Source organism: Pseudonaja textilis, chromosome 6 (genome assembly GCF_049901715.1).
Source record: "Pseudonaja textilis isolate UNSWEBS1 chromosome 6, rPseTex1.2, whole genome shotgun sequence".
NCBI classification, from domain to species: Eukaryota; Metazoa; Chordata; class Lepidosauria; order Squamata; family Elapidae; genus Pseudonaja; species Pseudonaja textilis.
The window spans coordinates 56942145-56961797 of NC_141995.1; the positions used below are offsets into that span (position 1 = coordinate 56942145).

The 19653-nt window shown below is 41.0% G+C and overlaps 1 protein-coding gene across 2 annotated transcripts in view; it reads left to right on the forward strand.

Moving 5' to 3' along the window:
• Positions 1 to 19653, forward strand: part of CRACD (capping protein inhibiting regulator of actin dynamics) — a 176263-nt gene that overhangs the window by 140672 nt on the left and 15938 nt on the right. For both annotated transcript variants that reach the window (XM_087936646.1, XM_087936647.1), the window contains exons 5-8: positions 6589 to 6753; positions 9772 to 9840; positions 12109 to 12291; positions 15219 to 19203. In XM_087936646.1, coding sequence (XP_087792772.1) covers positions 6589 to 6753; positions 9772 to 9840; positions 12109 to 12291; positions 15219 to 19203 — 4402 coding nt within the window. The remainder of the gene's footprint in view (positions 1 to 6588; positions 6754 to 9771; positions 9841 to 12108; positions 12292 to 15218; positions 19204 to 19653) is intronic.

The window sequence follows — 19653 nt, forward strand, 5'->3', positions numbered from 1 at the left end:
TTTTAATCCTGATGGGAGGGGCCATTCATTGTCCACCTGTGGCCTTAATCCCACGTTGATCCTGAGTTCTTAATTGTTCCTTTTGGCAGCTCTCTGCGCATGCGCAGGCTGGGAATCGGTTACAGAAGCTCCCCCGCCTCACTGCTGTCCAAGCCCGAAGGCAGCTGATGACTGCCAGCCTGCCCTGGCCCCATCTCTGCCTCTGACGCAGAGCCCCCTCCTGAGCCTTCCTCAGCCTCCAGGACTGGCCCAGGTTCCTCCCCAACCTCCTCACTGTCTAGCTGCCAGTGGGCACAAGACATTCCTTGGGAGAACAGAACAGACCAGAACAGGACAATAGTTTTGGAAGGGATCTTTGAAGTCTTTTAGTCCAGAGATTGAAAAGGAATTTCATCCTCAGAATGCTCTCCATTTTTCGGGTCCCTCCTGTAATTTCACGCTTCAGTACCTTAAGAAAAAATAAATATGACTTTTTGGGGGGAGCAAATCTGCCAGCCATATGGAAGTTTGCTCCGCCTGAGTAAACTCCTAATTTTCCCCCCGCTGACAGAAACTTTTCTTTCCGTTGCTGTCCAAAAGGTTTCTAAATGATGTTCTCCTTTTCAGTCAGAAGTTTCAGTCAGCAAAACATATGGCTGCTGTAGGACTAAGAGACGATCGAGGATTTAAATCTTCATTAGATCATGTTGGAATAATTAACCACTAAATGAAGCAAAGAAAAACAAGTTTCAATAATACGCTTGAAAGACGTAGTGCATGAAGGGCATGTGAATGGAAAACAGAAAGCATGTGTGTCAGTCTAGATTATTCAAAGTATTTATTTATACTTGTAATGACATTGGGGCAATTTATAGGTATTTTAATGGGAAGTTTTAATTTATTCATGATTTTAAAAAGTAATATGCCACCAGCTTTCTTAAGAGTTCTGCTCGGCTCTGGTAATTTATAAAAATGTCTCCCAAAAGACCCTAAACTGTCAGCATTTGAGAAGATAAATATTTAACAGAAGCCTATATAGATAGTCCTCAACTTACCACAGTTCATTTAATGACCGTTCAAAGTTACAGTGGCATTGAAAAAAATGACTTATCAATATTTTTCACATTTATGACCATTGCGGCATTCCCATAGTCACGTGATGATACTTCAGACCCTTGGCAACTGACTCATATTTATGACCGTTCCAGTGTCCCGGGATCATGAGATCTTTCGCGACATTCTGACAAGCAAAGACAATGAGGAAGCCAGATACACTTAACAACGGTGTTGCTAATTTAACAACTGCACTGATTCACTTAACAACTGTGTCAAGGAAAGTCATAAAATGGGCCAAACTCACTTAACAAATTACTCACTTAGCAACAGAAATGTTGGGCTCTATTGTGCTCGAAAGTCGAGAACTACCTATAACAATATTAGCTAACCTTTTTGGGGCTCCTGTGCCAAAAATTGCACGCACGCTCGTGTGCAAGTGCTCACGTGCCAGCACCTAGAAGGCAATGCATGTGGGGACCCCATGCCCCCTTACCTGCACTGTGCCTTCCAGCTGATTTTTGGCCTGTTTGAGGCATTTTTTGGCCTTCCAGATGCTTGAGGAAAGCCTCTGCAGCCTTTGTAGGCAGAAAAATGGGCCCTTCGTCATTTCTGGTATTTCTGGAAATACAGGAAGTGATGAAACAGGCCCTGCTCTTGCCCTGCCAAACTAATTACCACAGTTTGGCTTGATTGGACTTAAAGTTACAGTTTTTGTTGACCATGTTTTGGGCTTGATTCTCTGCAGTTAAAGGCTGTTCCTGGGGGAGTTTTTCTCCAGCCAGAAGGTAACCTGGACATTGGGGGGCAAAGCTGGAGCTAATAAAGGGACTCTTGTTGATTATCTGATTGTGTTGCCTTTGTGCCACACCCTGGGTCATCACACCTGCTTTTTTCAAGGGTCAACTCCACCCAGCCACACTTCCTTGTTTCTCTCCCTCATACTTCCTTCATATACCTGTTATTTTTGATTCTCAATTCATTTTTTTCTGAATGACCAATCACTTCAGTGTACATGTTTCACACTGGTCACTCCCTTGGGCCATCAATCTATGTTCATTCAGCATCCATACATTCTGTATCTTCTTTTTTCTACAATCACACTTTTCAAACAGCCATTCCCATTATGGTCAACTTCCTGTATTGTCTACCGTATTGTAGGCTTGCTGTATTTTCACAGATTAAAATGTTTCCATCCATTTTCCCATCTTAACATTTGACCCATTTACACAACATGCTTCCAGTAAATCCACCTCCTTATATTCCAGGACGGGCCTGTAAATAAAACTAATCCAATCTTATTTCAGCCTCCGATGTAAATCACAGACGTGCATTGACAAATGACTTGGTAGAATGTCTGACATTTGCTGTCTACATTCAGAAAATTAATGTTTACATCACAGATTACAAGCAAACCCAACCAGAAATGTCACTGCCTTTCATGGACATGTGAATAGACTCTTCTATTGCAGTAATATTTAGAGTGTGTCATTCTTATTAAAAGAATATCGCATCATAAACAATGGGGAAGCAGAAAGAAAAATATATTTTAAATATCTCACCTATCAGAGATATGAAAAGAAAACTGAAATTGTTTTTAATGAATATATTAAAACTAAAATGTTGAGGAAAGAAAGTAACCAGTAAGTAACTGATCTTGCACTTGAAATAGCCCTAAAGATTTCATTCATCACATGTTTATGCTGATATCCCTAATAGATAGCTATGGCAAATATTCTATTGTAGGGAAATCTCAATAAAGCCAGATAAAAACATAGTGTATTCCATCTTGCTTGTTTATTTGCTTAGTGGCTCCATGCATTTCAAACTCTTGCAGATTACAATACGTTTCTTTAATACAGAGGAATGCATTGAACAGTTTCCTTTGAAAAGCCCATACTGTTCCCAACAATAAAATCATTCAGAAGCCTTTTTCGATATTCAGAGTGCTTGAGCAGGCAACACCATAATATGCATACAGTAGGAGGCCCGTGTTGATTTCTATCTGAAGGTTAACCTCCCCCAAAGATTTCAGTGGCATGAAAACACAACAATAGAGCTGAAGATGGCAGAGAAATGCCTGAACCTGAAGATTGCTCAAAATCAGCCTTTCCCAATCTGTCCCCTTGCAATGCTTGAAAACTAATGAAAGTGGTGATCCGGGATTTTTGGAAGGTCATATCTTTGCAAATTTAAAAATTCAAATTTGCCAAATACTTCCCAAAGAACTTTTAGGAAAGAACAAGGAACATTTCTCCCCAAAAAATATTATCTTCAGAAAAGAACCAGCAGATTGATATACTACCTTTCTCTGACCAAGAGAAAAGGAGAAGAAAGACTGAGTGAGATTCTTTGATATGTCAATTTACTTATTTTATATGTTAAGACAGATAAATAAAAAACACCCCAACTTTAAAAAAAATCCATTCAAAAATTATTTTGTGATACTATGGCCTCCAACCTGCATAAGTACTTCATTAAGTTTTTCCTTAATCCTTCATCCTGGACTCTCTCAAAATGACATTTTGCAGTCTTGAAATATTTTAGTGTATTATTTTATTTCTTCTTAACCAATATAATATGCCAATTGTCACAGGTTTTGTACGTGGAGAAAAAGAAATGCAACAATAGTGGGGACAGATGTGGTTATCGGAGTGTATACCATTCCGCATGAAGCTTAAACACATCTAAGATAAACTCTGAAAATGCTCTCAATATTAAAGAGTTTGTGTAAGGTCCAAAATGGAGCTGATTAGAGTGTTCTACAATTACATGATGCTATTGCTGTCATCCTCAAAAACTTGATTGATCTCCAAAGCTCAGCAGAGCTAGTTATTGCTTGGATTGAGGATTACTTGGTAATTTCAAGGCTATTGAAATAAGTGTAAAAATAAAATAAAATAAAATAAAGAGGGAAAGAAAATTTTGGGAGAAAAAAGCATGAAATCAATCAGGAATTCAACTCAACATGCATGCACATAGACACAACTCAATCTGCTTTGTTATCTGTCATACCATTTTTTGAGGGTTAAATCTAGCAGGAAGCATTTCGAAACCTTGGCGTAATAGAAGACATTGTTCCAATTTTGAATATTTTTTTCATTGTGTATCTTGCTTTCTTCTGCTTAGAAGAATACTTCTGTTCTGAAAAACCCATGAGGTTATTTACCCTTCCATTTGAGCATTCATTTCCTAAGTGTTCTCACACATCAAATGACAGACAGCTAGATGAGACCTTGCGGGAAATTTCCCTGTAATTTAGAAAATAAAAATAATTGGCAGTGTCTCCTCTCCCAGCTGAGCTTGATTCAGCTGGTAATTTGAAGATAGAAATACTAAAGTGCCTACTTGCCTGCTCAATATATTCTAAGACAGTTTAATTCTTATAACATGCCCACCTGTTCATTCCTTTTAGTACCACTTACAAAAATAATGGATAGGGAAGGGATTCCTCTTAAGTACCAAAACTCATTGCTAGAAAAAAAAACCATAACTGAAGACATCTATGAACAGTAGCTGGCAATGCCTATTGCATAATATGAGATGAAGAAACATATACACTCACATATACACACATATGCACTCGCTTATACTCACATATACACTCACATTATTTGTAGACAAGATCTATTAGGCTCAATCTTACATTAAACACAGGAAAGCATGAAATGCAAGTCATATATCTGCCCATTTTCCCCTGATTATGGGAACATTGTCAATTAGTTCTTAGGAACAAATACAAAGGCAACACAGTCACATCAGTAAGAAGAGTCACTTTAATACCTCCAACTTTTCCCCCAGTGTCCAGGTTACCTTCGGCTGGAGAAAAAAACTCTCCCAAGAACAGCCTTTAACTGTAGAAAATTCAGTCCAAAACAAGGTACACACTAACTGTAACTTAAAATCCAAACAAACCAAACTGAAGTAATCAGCTTGACAGGGCAGGATAAGGAATTTCAGACTTGAAAGCACGGTCAAACTCACACAGTTGGGAAGACGCCAGGAACACAGTTAATCCACGACGATACAAGATAAATTCACAATTTGCTCCCAACTATGTGGGAGTCTTTATGTGCGCAGCTTTCCTTTTTAAACACTGTGTTCCCAGCTGCAGCTAATGAAGGGAATCAGGGCCCCTTCCTCCCCCTTAAGCCACACAACTCACATTGCTCCCTTCTCCATTCCTCCCTAGGATGAAGAGGGGGTGGGCCTGGATCTTCCTCCAAATTCCCTCTCCCTTGCTCTCCCTCTCCCCCGCTCTGCCCAGCTGCACTGTGCCCTTCCCCAGTTTCTTCCACAGCCAACAGAGCCACACTCCCACTTCCTGTCAGCTGCTCATCCTCCCCCTCTGAATCAGATTCCAACAGGGGCATGACAGAGAAAATGTAGGGACAATATCTATGAATAGGTCAAGTAGCAGAGAAAGAAGGAAAAGATATAGTACTCTCAGGGAAGGGTATAGGGGTAGAGCCACCTAAAGAGATGTCCTCTTACTCTTGAGATACTGAAAGTTAAATGCCAATGTATCAGCATCAATGTATCAGGTATGGGTACCACATTTAGGGAGGCTGGACAAAGAGTAAAAGGGTGGACATTGCTTGAAGAACATGGAATGAGAGTCCAATTCTGAAGGATCAGCTGAACTGCAATTTGTGATTCAAGCCTGGCTGCTTTTCTGTATCCCCAAACTCTAGCTCAGACACCCCCCAAAAAAAAAGAAAAGAAAAGGTACATGTCCCAAATTGCTAAAAATCATTAATCTCACCAGACTTTTGCACTGTCCTTTTTTGAAAGTTTGGGAAAGTTGAAACCTAACCTGATCAATCAAGATTTTCCCATTCTTGCGGAATCTTCTAATATTCTGGTATTTTTCAAATGAAAACTCAGGATAATTGTAATATTAATTAAAAGGTTATTTTAACTGACCGGGAGGAAGAGTTGCTGATCATTATGTGATATATTGTAACCAGAAAAATCCTTTAAAAACTAAACTAGCCTCTTGATCCTGGTAAGGCTGTATGGATGGTTGAGCCCCACATTATATTACTTTTTGTGGAAATAGCTTTCTTTTTCCTCCTAATATTTTAACATTGATATCTCATTGTGCCTAATAGAGATGCTTACATGTATAGGGGCGTGTGTCAAAAAGTCAATGGGATTGTATATCTCAAACTGTAGTTGCTTTTTACATATGTGAATGCAATAGCACTTAAGACTTGTATACCACTTCGCAGTGCTTTACGACCCTCTCTAAGTGATTTACAGAGTCATCCTATTGCCCTCAACAATCTGGATCCTCATTTTATTGACCTCGGAAAGATGGAAGGCTAAGTCAACCTTGAGCCGGTTCAGATTTGAACTGCTTGGCAGTCGGCAGAATTAGCCTGCAATACTGCATTCTAACCAGTGCAACACCATGGCTCAGTGCCATCTTGACATAGGTGCCACCTTGACATTCTTTCCCCCTGCATTTGATTGCTAAACCCGAGTTATCTAATGAAGAACGGCACTGTCCCTGCTCCCCTGTCTAATATACAATTGTATTTTGATTTTCAGCAACAGCTGGCCAAGAATATTAAATTTGGCCAACCCTCACAAATGACAGTATCTGTGAAAACACCTGGGGAAGCTAGTGGAAGTTTGGAAGCAGATGTGTTGCTGAATAACCCCATGGAGACTGTGATGCCACCAGATGTGGTCCTTCTAGAGAACCACCACAAAGTAAGTCTAATTGATGGTGAGGAGCCAATTACCAATCTTCAAAATGAACTAATGCATATGTTTATAGAAAATGTTCAATGGCATTAGCTGGATGATGAATTATGTATTGCAAAGAAATCCAACATTTGGGAGACTTTTGGACAGTGGTGGTCCTGGAGTTTTTAAGACCTTGGGTGAGAATATCATTCACAACCCCATATGTGATTGATTTTTATTTCCCATCAGATGGAGGTATCTGATTTTATTCTATGATTTCTCAACTCATGACATAGCCATGAAAGTACAGTAATGAAACTTCATCCATACAAGCAAATCATCAAAACTTACATTGCATTCTTTAGTTATATCTTTTTAATGAGACATTACCACATCTTCACAACGGTCTCTTTCTGATCGTCTGAAATGACACCGACATTAGAAATGACCTCATGTGTAGAACCTTGAACAGTTTGCTTGATTTGCACACTTGTAAAATCTCCCCTATTTACAGATGATGTGTACTATTAGCCCTGGGACAAAATGAACCCTCAGCTGATCAAACGAGATGGATTCTTAACATTCAAAGCATTTCGTCTTTGAACTGGAAATGCCATTTAAACCCAGCGAATGCAAAGCAGCGGTCTATGCGTCCATTGGTAGAGTGGTGGGATTCAAATTTTTTTACTACCAGTTCTGTGGGTGTGGCTTGGTAGGTGTGGTGTGGCTTGGTGGGCATGGCAGGGGAAGGCTACTGCAAAATCCCTATTCCCTCCCCACCCCACTAACCTGCTTTCCAGCTCCGTTCTCCTGTGCAGGGCAACAAAAGAAGACCCAGCCAATCAGCTGGGACTCGGGAGGCGGAGATTAGATGGGGGTGAGGCCAGTCAGAGGTGGGATTTGCTGGTTCTCCAAACTACTCAAAATTTCCACTACCGGTTCTCCAGAACCTGTCAGAACTGGCTGAATACCACCTCTGATTTTATATACTTGTAGTATAGCTTCCTGTTCCTTCATGTGTTGTGTGTCTCTGCAAATCCTGAAACTCAGTCCGAGAGGCTCTGGTTTTGTTTTGTTTTTACTATTGCAGTCAATTCTTTACAATTCAAATCTACATACCCACTAGCTATAGTAACATATTGTTTTTAACAGGGCAGTGTTTTGTGTTCAAAGACCAAAGGAACGGCTCCAGAACACACATGGAGTCAAAAACGTAAAACTATGCCTGCAATTCCAGAAGGCAAATCCACTTGTTTCTAGGACCTACTCAGTCTGTCCTATTGCTTTGCCAAGGGTTGGAGAAATTGCACCGATCGATCGCTTATGTGGAAAGGAAGGATTGTTGTACCTAATTCCAGGAAAACATTCTGGAGCACAACAAAGATTCTAATGAACCCTATCAATAACTGGAACAAAGACAAGGCGTATCAGGGATTGACAATTCTTTGTTACTGAGGTCCATAATTTCATCTTTAAAGCATTTTCCTGTTTTTCAGGATCACAAAGAGTATTGCTAGTGACACCTATAGGCAAAAATATGTGCCTGGTTTTGTCCGTGGAGATTCTCAGTCATCCAGGCCATGGTTGTCCCAACAGTGCGTTTTCAAGAGGCAACTGGACTTTCTGGTTTTGCTTTGAAGACCTTTCGCTTCTCATCCAAGAAGCTGCTTCAGCTCTGAAGCTTGTCCAGTGAAACATCTTCAAAGAAAAGCCATAAAGTCCAGTTGCCTCTTGGAAAAGCACCTTTGGGGGGGCCTTCTTTTGCTTTGATGGGATGGTTACAGAAGCCTTCCAGGGCCACAAAAATAGGGCTCTACACACCGTGTGTGGCGTATGGTTTGCATAACCCATTCTGTGGAAATATTTACAGACCCCTCACATCCCGGACATAAACTGTTTCAACTCCTACCCTCAAAATGATGCTATAGAGCACTGCACACCAGAACAACTGGACACAAGGACAGGTTTTTTCCCCGAACGCCATCACTCTGCTAAACAAATAGTTCCTTCAACATTGTCCAACTATTTACAAAGTCTGTAACTATTAATCTTCTCGTCACTCCTTATCACCCATCCCCTTCCACTTGTGACTGTATGACTGTAACTTTGTCTCCTTACGATTTATATTGACTGTTTCCTAGTATGATTTGATTTATTATTGTACCCTATGACTATTATTAAGTGTTGTACCTTATGATTCTCGACTCTTGACGAATGTATCTTTTCTTTTATGTACACTGAGAGCATTTGCACCAAAACAAATTCCTTGTGTGTCCAATCACACTTGGCCCCAAAAAAAAATTCTATTCTATTCCTCAGTTGAATGATTGCCCAAGGATAACTGCACTAAAACCCGTCATTTCTTGGGTTTTGATGAAGATCAAATACTTCCTACTGGGGGAAACTGTTTAAAAGGTCTTTTAGGAATGGTCTTTTCCAGACAGCATGGGAGTTTTGACTAGGACTGTTTATACATTGGTTAACAAGACCCAAAACAGAAATAAGCTTTTAATAAAGCAGACAGAAAGTGAGTACATGTTTTGCCTCTAGCTTGAGTTTTTAGTAGGACTGGACACTTTTTTAAAACAAGAAAAGAAAAATGAGAACAGTTGGATGATAACACACACTTAGTTGATGCACTCCCTTAAATATGTAGCACCTGCGTTTATAAGTAACCTTCTTTAGCCTCTTACTAAATTCATAGGTTTTTTTTTTCATAAGCCTTACTTTTTACTGTTGTTTTTTCATAGTGGTTTGAAAGGTAAATGGTGGAAAAATAGAAAAACATCCATCCTTTTAAGCTTGCAATCCCAGTTTCCTCTTTCGTGATTTGAAATAGCTGGAAAACAAGGGAATAAATATGTTTATTCAGTCAATTTGTCCAGCAAATTGAAATGGAATTAGATTAGGTACTACAACAAAACATTGTAATGGAATCTTATTATGACTGTGATATAAGGGCATTTGGTGCTTCTAGGGTGAGTCTACAATATATCTGAAGTTGTAATAGTTTTGTATGATATTCTTTTTTATTTTTTCTAGTCAGCTGTGATGCCAGATTCCTTAAGTCCCGCAAATCTGGGTGAAACAAGTCACGACAGAGATGAGAAGGTAACAGAAATAAGATACTAATGGCACTTATTTCTGAAGGGCCACTTCTAAAATTGCAACACATTACACCAAAATATCTAATCACATTTCTTAATGGGCAACTCAGCCTGAGGTAAATCTCTACTTTGAACCTGGAATTGTAGGCCACCAACATAAAACTATGGTATGGCTTTACATTTTTATGACATATATCGCTTGTGCCTGTTGACCTTCTGTTGGTTCCAGTCCGCACCACCTAGCATTTTAGTTTTTCAGTTAGTTTTGAGTTATTTTAACCATCCTCCCATCCAGTCCTCCAAAAGGAAAAGTTGACATGCCACAGAGCAAAGTGCTAGCATTCAGCATCTTTATTTCTAGGATGAGCTCCTAGAAATTATAAAAAAAATACAATTGGCTGCCTATACAGCCCATATTTTATTTGAAAGTATAGATACCTGTTTAGCTATAAAGAGATAAAAAGAACCTCAACTCTACAAACTGTTCTGGGGAAGTAGATTTTAAAAGTAAATTTTCTGGTCTGATCATATTCACAGCGGCTGCCATTTTGTGACTAGATGAATTTACCCATAGCATTTCTTTGGTGAGGCATATCAGACATCAGTCAGAATAGGGACCTTAAAGGTCTTCTAGTCCAGCCCTTCCTGCTGAAGCAGGAGTCCCTATATCATTTCAGACAATTTTTTCTTAAAAACCTCCAGTGATGAAGCACCGACAACATCTGAAGGCAACTTCTGTTCCACTGGTTAATTGTCCTCCCTTATTATTATAGAATTATTCTCAAAATTCCAAATGTCCCATGGATCAGAATGATTTGAGGATGACAGTATCATTGCAAGCTGCAATAGAAAGGATAACTGGGAGTTTAGCCTCAGCTCCTGTTCCATAGCTACACCAAGACATTATCTTTCCTTGGCTTCCATGCTACTGCAACAGAGCAGATAATGTCTATATATTTCCTGGGTTACTGAGATGTAAACTTTTGTTCAGGTTGTAGTCCAGAATTTTTTGGGGAAAGCTACCTTGATAATATACTATGTCTGCATAGAGATTCTTCCAGAGGTGGTATTCAGCAGGTTCTGACCAGTTCTGGAGAACCGGTAGTGGAAATTTTGAGTAGTTCAGAGAACCACAAATTCTACCTCTGGCTGACCCCGCCCCCATCTATTCTCTGCCTCCCGAGTCCCAGTTGATTGTCTGGGTCTTCTTCTGCTGCCCTGCACAGGAGAATGGAGCTGGAAAGCAGGTTAGTGGGGTGGGGAAGGAATGGGGATTTTGCAGTAACCTTCTCCCAGGAGTGGGGAGGGAATGGGGATTTTGCAGTATTCTTCCCCTGCCACGCCCACCAAGCCTCGCCTACAGAACCAGTAGTTAAAAAAAAAATTAATTCCACCACTGGATTCTCCTTAGCTTAGTTCAGATCTTCACTAGTAAGGCATGGGAGCATCATTCCTAGGGAAAGCTACCATTCTGAAGAGACTTTTGTTAAACCAGGGGAATGTTTAAGGGGTGCACGTTGTCATACATTTGGTGTTCTGAAAGCCAAGGAAATACTTGCCTGGTACCAGCTCTTACGTGTGCAGTGGTAGGGGTAGGCGTTTATGATGGGAACGGTCTCCAATCGACTGCCCTGTGTTGTTCTTTCGGTGGGTGGAAGTTCACTGAAGAAGGTGTTTAGAAGAAGTGAACTCACGATGACAAAGCGATCCGTTTGGATCCATCTTGAAAGTTTGTTCCACTAAAATGAGTTTTGTGCCAAAGCATTTTTAGTTGCAATGAGTCTTGAACTAGAGAGCTCAGAAAAAAAAATCATATTGTGTGTGCTGAGGGGGAGGGGGAAGATGCCCTCTATCAAATCATGGTGTCTCTGGAGATTTTCGGTCATCCAGGTCATGGTTTTTCCAAAGATGCTTTTTCAAAAGGCAGCTGGTCTTTCTTTCTTTTCTTTGAAGATGTTTCACTTCTCATCCAAGAAGCTTCTTTAGTTCTGAGTCAGAAATTCCCCACTATCCTGTCAGAATTTCTGACTGAATGATGGAAGGATTTATATTCCTTGCAGTCATCTGGTCATTAGCACTCTCTCTGAGAGTCGTTGAAGCCACCTGGGGACACAAGGGAGCTATAAAAACCAAGAAAGAAATGTATAAAAGAAACTCCCGAACCCTGAGTTCATTTCTAGAGTGGATAGTGGATTTGGAATTTGTTCGGCTTTAAATACAGGATCTCGTTTCTTTACCACCCTTTTTCCTTTTGTTCTTGGGATTTCTCTAGGTGACGCCTGTCAAAGTGTCATCTCGGACCAAAAGACACCATTCCCCTTCTGGAACCATTGAAACTGTCAACCTTGATGCCATCCCTTTCGCCACTGCTTGTCTGGACAACAGTGCAGCAAAGCACAAACTCTCAGTCAGGCCAAAGAATCAGAGAGTTTCCAAAAAGCACAGATTGTCAAAGGTATTGCACTGATTTCTTTTTTTAAAAATTGTTTTTATTACAGTTTTCAAAAATACAAATCTCACTAATATTTGTAAAATGTTTGGCATGGACAAATACATATATCCTATATACTTTATTATATACATACATATTGTGATGGCCCAGAGTGTAACACAAACGTAACAAAATCCAAAACATAAATTAATGTCCTTTAATGCCTCCAACTTGGCCACACTGTTCAATAATTCTCAGTTGGAGATAAAACGTATTCAAAAATAGTCTTCAAAAAAAGCAATACTGTCCGAACTTAATGAGCAGATAGAGGTGAAATAAAAAAAACTAAAACAAACTACAATGACGAAATTTCCACAATGGACCAGGATAAGTAATTACCAAATTCAAGGAGATAACAAGGCAAATCTATTGGAAGGATGCCAACCAAGATAACTTCAGCCCAAAATAAAACAAGCTTTGCTTCTGGCAACGCTGTGTTGTAATCGTCTCTCTTATATACTAGTCTCCCCAGCTGCAACCAATGAGGAGGATCATGGCCGCTTCCTCTCTCGCAAGCCAAGTTGTTTCCTTCTCTGTTCCTCCCTGTGTGCCCTAGGATGTAGAGGGGATGGGCCTGGTTCTTCTCTGACTGCCCAGCCGGCCTCTGCCCTTCCACAGCCTCCTCCACAACCTCTGGAGCCACACCTCCACTCCCTGTCAGTTGTTCCTCCTTTCCCTCAGAGTCCGACTCTTACCAAGGGCATGATACATATATTGATACTTTATTAAGGATTATTTACCATAATCCTTCTTCCTAGTCTTTATATCTGTTGTTTAACCACTCATACCATTCATCCCATATTGCATAATATTCAGAGTCCTCCTTGTCTTTCATTTCCAATGTGAGCTTATCCATTTTGGCACATTCCGGTACTTTTTGTATGACTAAATCTTCTGAGGGGATATTAGCTCCTTTCCATAATTGTGCAAAAGCTATTCTGGCTGCTGTCAAAATATGCAATATAATATACTTAATCTTGTTAGTATATTGGCCTGTAATTATTCCTAGTAAAAAGAGTTCGGATTTGAGTCCAATTTGGTTTTTAGTAATCTCTTGCAGCCAGTTTTTTTTATTTTGACCCAATATTTCCTGGTCTCGGGGCATAACCACCACATGTGATAGAAGGGACCATCCTTTTGTCCACATTTCCAACATTTTGAACTTGTGTTGGGATATATCTTCGCCAATCTCGCTGGCGCCAAGTGCCAACAATAGAACTGTATTGCACTGATTTCTATGGAAGCCTGGATTTTAGCTGCTGATTGTAAGACTCGGAGCTCTTCTAAGAACATTAGAGCAACCCTTGAATCTTTCGGTATTACACTTCAGCTGATATTCATGGGTGTGAATCAACCTCACACCATTTGGGAGTTTCGCTGCCCTACTATATGTGATGATCATTTATCAACTGCAGGGATTGTCTGTGGCAAGAAAGATTGTAAAATGGGGCAAAACTCACTTAACAAATGCTTCACTGAAAAACCAAAATGTTGGGCTTCATTATGGTTGTAAGTTAAGGAGTACCAGTATAGTAGAGTGAGTGTAGCGCAGTATGGTATGCATTTATACCTTCTTTCTTTTTACAGTCTTCATGATCTTACTAGCAGATACTGGAAGATGCTCTGCTTATGTATTTTTCCTCATTTACCTACATGCATCTTAGGTTCCTATTCTCTTATTTAAAGGGGAAAAAAACAACTCTTTCTTATGTCGTGGAATACAAGATCTTGCCAATTATGTATCCTGCAACTTTCTTAGACGAATAGGGAATTTCTGAATGGATACATTTTCTAAATAGTAGAATGCTAATTGTCCCCCCACTCCCAAGTAGGTGCTTCCATACATAGCAGCTCAATGCTATGCATGGGTGTTTACAATATAGATGAGCCACAGTGGCACAATGGTTAGAGTGCGGTACTGCAGGCTACTTCTGCTGAATGCTGCCTGCCTGCAATTTGGCAGTTCGAATCTAACTCAGCCTTCCATCCTTCCGAGGTCAGTAAAATGAGGACCCAGATTGTTGTGGGGGGCAAGAGGCTGACTCTGTAAACCACTTAGAGAGGGCTATAAAGCAGTATATACATCTAAGTGCTATTGCTATATATCTATATATCTTATCCTATCCTATCCAAATTCCTATTCCTAATCTACTCTTCTCTCTCTCTTCCTCCCTCCCTCCTTCTCTCTCTCTTATACACATACACACATATGCACAAATACACACACCAGAATTTTAGCAAAGTACTCAGTCTCAAAAATGAACTTGCCACTTGGAAATGCTTGAAACTAGATGGAGTCAACATGAGACAAATCGCCAGGCCCTAATCCTACTTTCATGCATGTGGAAATGCTATCTAGAGTACGTTAATGTTGTTGCAATATATGGCTAAGATTTATAAAAACAAATACGGATAGTCCTCGGCTTATGACCACCACTGAGCCCAAAATTGAGCCTAAGTAAGGCAATTGCTAAGTGAATTTTGCCCCATTTTACAAACTTTCTTGCCACACTTGTTAAGTGAACCAGTGCAATCAGTTGCTAAGTGAGTAGCATGGTTATTAAAGCTTCCGTATTGAGTTTGCTTGTCAGAAGGTCACAAAAGGTGATCCCATAGACAGTGCAGCTGTCCTAGATATAAACCAATTACCAAGCATCCAAATGTTGATCACGTGGCCATGGGGATGTTGCAACAGTTGTAAGGGTGAAAAACAGTCATAAATTTATTTTTTGTTAGAGCTTTGGTAACTTCGGAGGGTCACTAAATGAACTGTTGTAAATTGAGGACTACTGTAATTCATCACAAAGCTTAAGATTTGTATAAAATAGGAATTGGATAATAATAGCCTTCTACTGCATTAAGTAAACCCTGTTTTTATTTCTCAATTCTAGGAGGTACAGAGTTTAATAGAAGCTGACTTTGGACAAGACTTCCTAGAATTGCAGGGCCCTGAAGAGAAAATGACAAAAGATGATGGCTACTATAGACCAGACAAGTTAACCCAGCATGGAGAAGCCCAGGAACAGAAACCCGAAGGAAAACGAAAACAGGACTATTGGATAAATCTTGAGGCAGGGAAGAAGGAACAAATGGCTGAAACAAAATTCAAAAGCCCTGTGGATCACGAAAGACTTCAAGAATTTGAGGGAAGCCAAGGAGAACAAGGAGGGAAGAAAATGAAACTTCAGGAAGAACAACTTTATCAAATAGAGGAGAAAAAAGATCACGATTATCAGGAAAAAGGGCTAAAAGAACAAGAAAAACAGGGAAGGACTGGAGAACTGCCTGAAAAATTGCAGGCACCAATCCCCCAAAAATCTCAGGACCTTGAGGAACAAAAGCAAAGGGTTGAAGAACAGGCACAACATGAACTAGAGGCACAAAGGCAGCAGAAAGAGCACAAACCACGTGAAATGGACACGCAATGGCAAAAGGAGAAAAAGAAGAAACAACAAGACCTAGAGACACAAAGGCAGCAGGTAGAAGCAAAAAGACAGGGTGAACTGGAGCTCCAAAGACAACAGCAGGAAGAACAAAAGAGACAACGTGAAATGGAACTACAGAGACAGAAGGAGGAAGAACAAAAGAGACAATGTGAAGTGCAATTCCAAAGGCAGCAACAGGAAGAAGCAAAGAGACAACTTGAACTGGAGATTCAAAGGCAGCGGGAGACAGAACAAAAGAGACAACATGAACTAGAACTACAGAGACAGCTGGAAGAACAAACGAGACAACATGAACTAGAACTACAGAGACAGCGGGAGGAGGAACAAAAGAGACAACGTGAACTAGAACTACAAAGACAGCGGGAGGAGGAACAAAAGAGACAACGTGAACTAGAACTACAGAGACAGCGGGAGGAGGAACAAAAGAGACAACGTGAACTCGAACTACAGAGACAGCGGGAGGAGGAACAAAAGAGACAACGTGAACTAGAACTACAGAGACAGCGGGAGGAGGAACAAAAGAGACAACGTGAACTAGAACTACAGAGACAGCGGGAGGAGGAACAAAAGAGACAACGTGAACTAGAACTACAAAGACAGCGGGAGGAGGAACAAAAGAGACAACGTGAACTAGAACTACAGAGACAGCGGGAGGAGGAACAAAAGAGACAACGTGAACTAGAACTACAGAGACAGCGGGAGGAGGAACAAAAGAGACAACGTGAACTAGAACTACAGAGACAGCGGGAGGAGGAACAAAAGAGACAACGTGAACTAGAACTACAGAGACAGTGGGAGGAAGAACAAAAGAGACAACGTGAACTAGAACTACAGAGACAGCGGGAGGAAGAACAAAAGAGACAACGTGAACTGGAGCTACAGAGACAGAGGGATGAGGAAGCAAAGAGACAAAGTGAACTGGAGATCCAAAGACAATGGCAGGAAGAACAGAAGCAATGTGAACAGGAGGCACAAAGGCAACAGGAGGAAAAGAAGAGACAATATGAACAAGAAGAACAAAGGCATAAAGATTGTACGATACAGAAAGTCAAAGATCCAAAAGAAGAAAAGAGACATCAAGAAATAGAACAGAATGACAATTTGATCCAGCAGGGATGGAAAGATAAAAGGGAAGAACCAGAAAAGGAAAAGGCTGAGAGAGAAAAAATAAGCCATCAGTATTTTGAAAAGCAGAAGATGAAAGAGCTTAAAACAGTTCAAACTGAAAAGCTGTCTGAACTGAACCAACAACTACTTCCGGAGCAAAAAAGAGAAATACGACAGAGAAAGAAAGAGCAAGAAAGCAGCAAAAATTTAGATGATAGAAACAAACTGCAAGAGAAGAGAACGGCTATGAAACTGAAGGGACAAGAAGAGCAACAGCAAAATCTGAATGAAAAACAATTTAGTACTAATGAACGAAAGCAGGAAAAATCTGCAAAACTGGTTGGATCAACAGAACATCATAAAACAGCAGAAATAGGGCATGTGTGGGCTGAAAAGGAGATGCAGCAGGAGGAATTTATCCAGAGGATAGAGGAGCCACAATTGGAAAGACACAAAATCCTCTGTTTAGAAGATCAGCTGTCACTGGAAAAGCCAAAAGAAGAGAAGAAATCCCACCAGTTACACATGAATAAGCATTCAGAAGATAAACATTTGGAAACTGTTGAAAAAGAGCTCCAACGTCAAGACGAACCAGGACAGCAACAGAGAACTCAGCTAGGCAAAGAACAGAAGGAAGAAGGTGGTCTAAGAGTTCATCAGGCGATGAATGTTGAAGTTGAGGAACAGGAAAGAGTTCTTGGCGAAGAATTACGTTGGCAGGAAGTTGATGCCCGGCAAACGATGTCCAGAGGCTTCACCTTTCAAGTGTCTTCTGGAGAAAAAGAAATTATATTTCCCAAAGTGAATTTGAGTCCAGTTACACCTGTGAAAGAGGCTCCACTTCCTCCTGCCACAAAAGAATTTAAAGACCCCCCTAAGTCTAGTCGAGGTCTTCCAACTTCTTCATGTGTTCCACATACAGCAATCTTGGTAACTGGAGCACAACTCTGTGGCACTGCAGTAAATCTCAACCAGATAAAAGACACGGCCTGCAAATCTTTGCTTGGTTTAACAGAAGAAAAGAAAGCGATGGAGGCGCCTGAGCCCGAAAACCTCCAGAAAGCTGTTGACGGCAGGCCGCACAGCACTAAAGTGAAGCACGTTCAAGATTCCGTGGACAACCAAGCCATACTGGATGAATGGGCTTCAATTCGTTCAAAAATCTTAAAAGGTGCGGAAAATGACAAATTCAGTGAAAAAGACAGTGGAAGTCTTAATAGGCACAGTGATGATTGGACAGCTAAAGATCGAAGTCCTTCCCATGGTAACTTACGAAAGACTTTGTCTGTAAATGCAAAGTTTTCTATAACTCCCGCATGGCAGAAGTTTTCAGAAATGTCCAAAACCAACGCAACTGCAGAGAATAAAACTGTTCCTGAAGCAGAAAGTGCAGCAATGCAGCCGAGTCCGTCCACTCTGCATTCAGACAATGAGGCCGTCCAAATAGAGTCCCTGGCTGGGACAAAGAATGTAGGAACGTCACCTGGGAAAATCAGAGGGCGACAGGAAGTAGCAGGGAATACGGAGGGATGTCAGTTTGCCAAAGATCTCCCATCTTTTCTTGTTCCAAGTCTCCCATGTTCTCCAAATAAAGAACACTCCCCATCCGAAACTTCATCAGCCACGGAAACCCAACCCAGCAACGTTGGCTCAAAAAAATTGGACCGAGCTTCCCCAGGCGGAGAAGAAAATGTCTCCCCGTTTGGAGTGAAGTTAAGGAGGACCAATTACTCTTTGCGTTTTCACTACGACCAGCAAGCGGAGCAGAAGAAGAAGAAACGATACAGTGCAGGAGATAGTTTTGACGGCTTGCCAACTCCACTTACCCCAGACAATGAACAAGATGCAAAACCTTTATTTTTAAAAGATGTCAAATCTCCGAGTCAAGACAGGAAAGATGCAAGGCTTAATTCTGATAACACCACATTAACTATTATTAGTCGCAGTTACACCATAGTTGCACCGATATCTTCTCCTGCTGGACCTATGTCTGCACCTGGTCAAGAAAAATCTGCTTCTAAATCACCCCTACCACCAAAACCTGCACTGGCTCCGAAGCCCATCAGCCAAACACCACCTCCATCTCCTCTCACAAAACCCCGTAGATCTCACTTCACTGAGCCCATCGGGAAAAGGGTATCTAAAATGGAACCTGACATCAGCTGGAGAAAAAGTGAAGGTAAAGGGAGTCCTCAGCCCTCCCAAACACCCGGTGAAAGCAAGAATGAGGAGGAAGAATCGAGAGAGAAGAAATCGTTTTTTCCATCCATCACCATGCCCTGGAGAGAGAAAGTGGAGAAAAAGCCAGAGCCATTGAAAAAAGGTAAATAAAAGGCAACTCTTAAGCACAACTTCCTCATGAAAAAGCTACCTTTGATTAGGAAGGTTAATAGGGAAGGTGGACAAAGTAACATTAAATTAAAAATTAAGAGGACATTCATCCTCAGTCAATGGATTTGGTGCCAGGTGCTTTAAGGTGCTTCTAGACCGGTAATGACAACCCTTTTTGTTATGGTGTGCTGAAAGCGTGTGCGCAATAGCGCGCGTGCATGCGCCGGCACCCACAATACAATGCGCCCCACCCCCCCTTACCTGCACTGTGCATGTGTGCGCCTCCCAGCTGATTTTTGGTCCATTTGAGGCTGTTTTTGCCCTCCTGGCGGCTCAAGGGAAGCCTTTGTAGCCTTGGGAGGCCAAAAAACGGCCCCGTTTGGGCACTTCCGGTATTTCCAGAAGGCCTGTTTTTCAGCCTCCCAAGGCTGCAGAGTCTTCC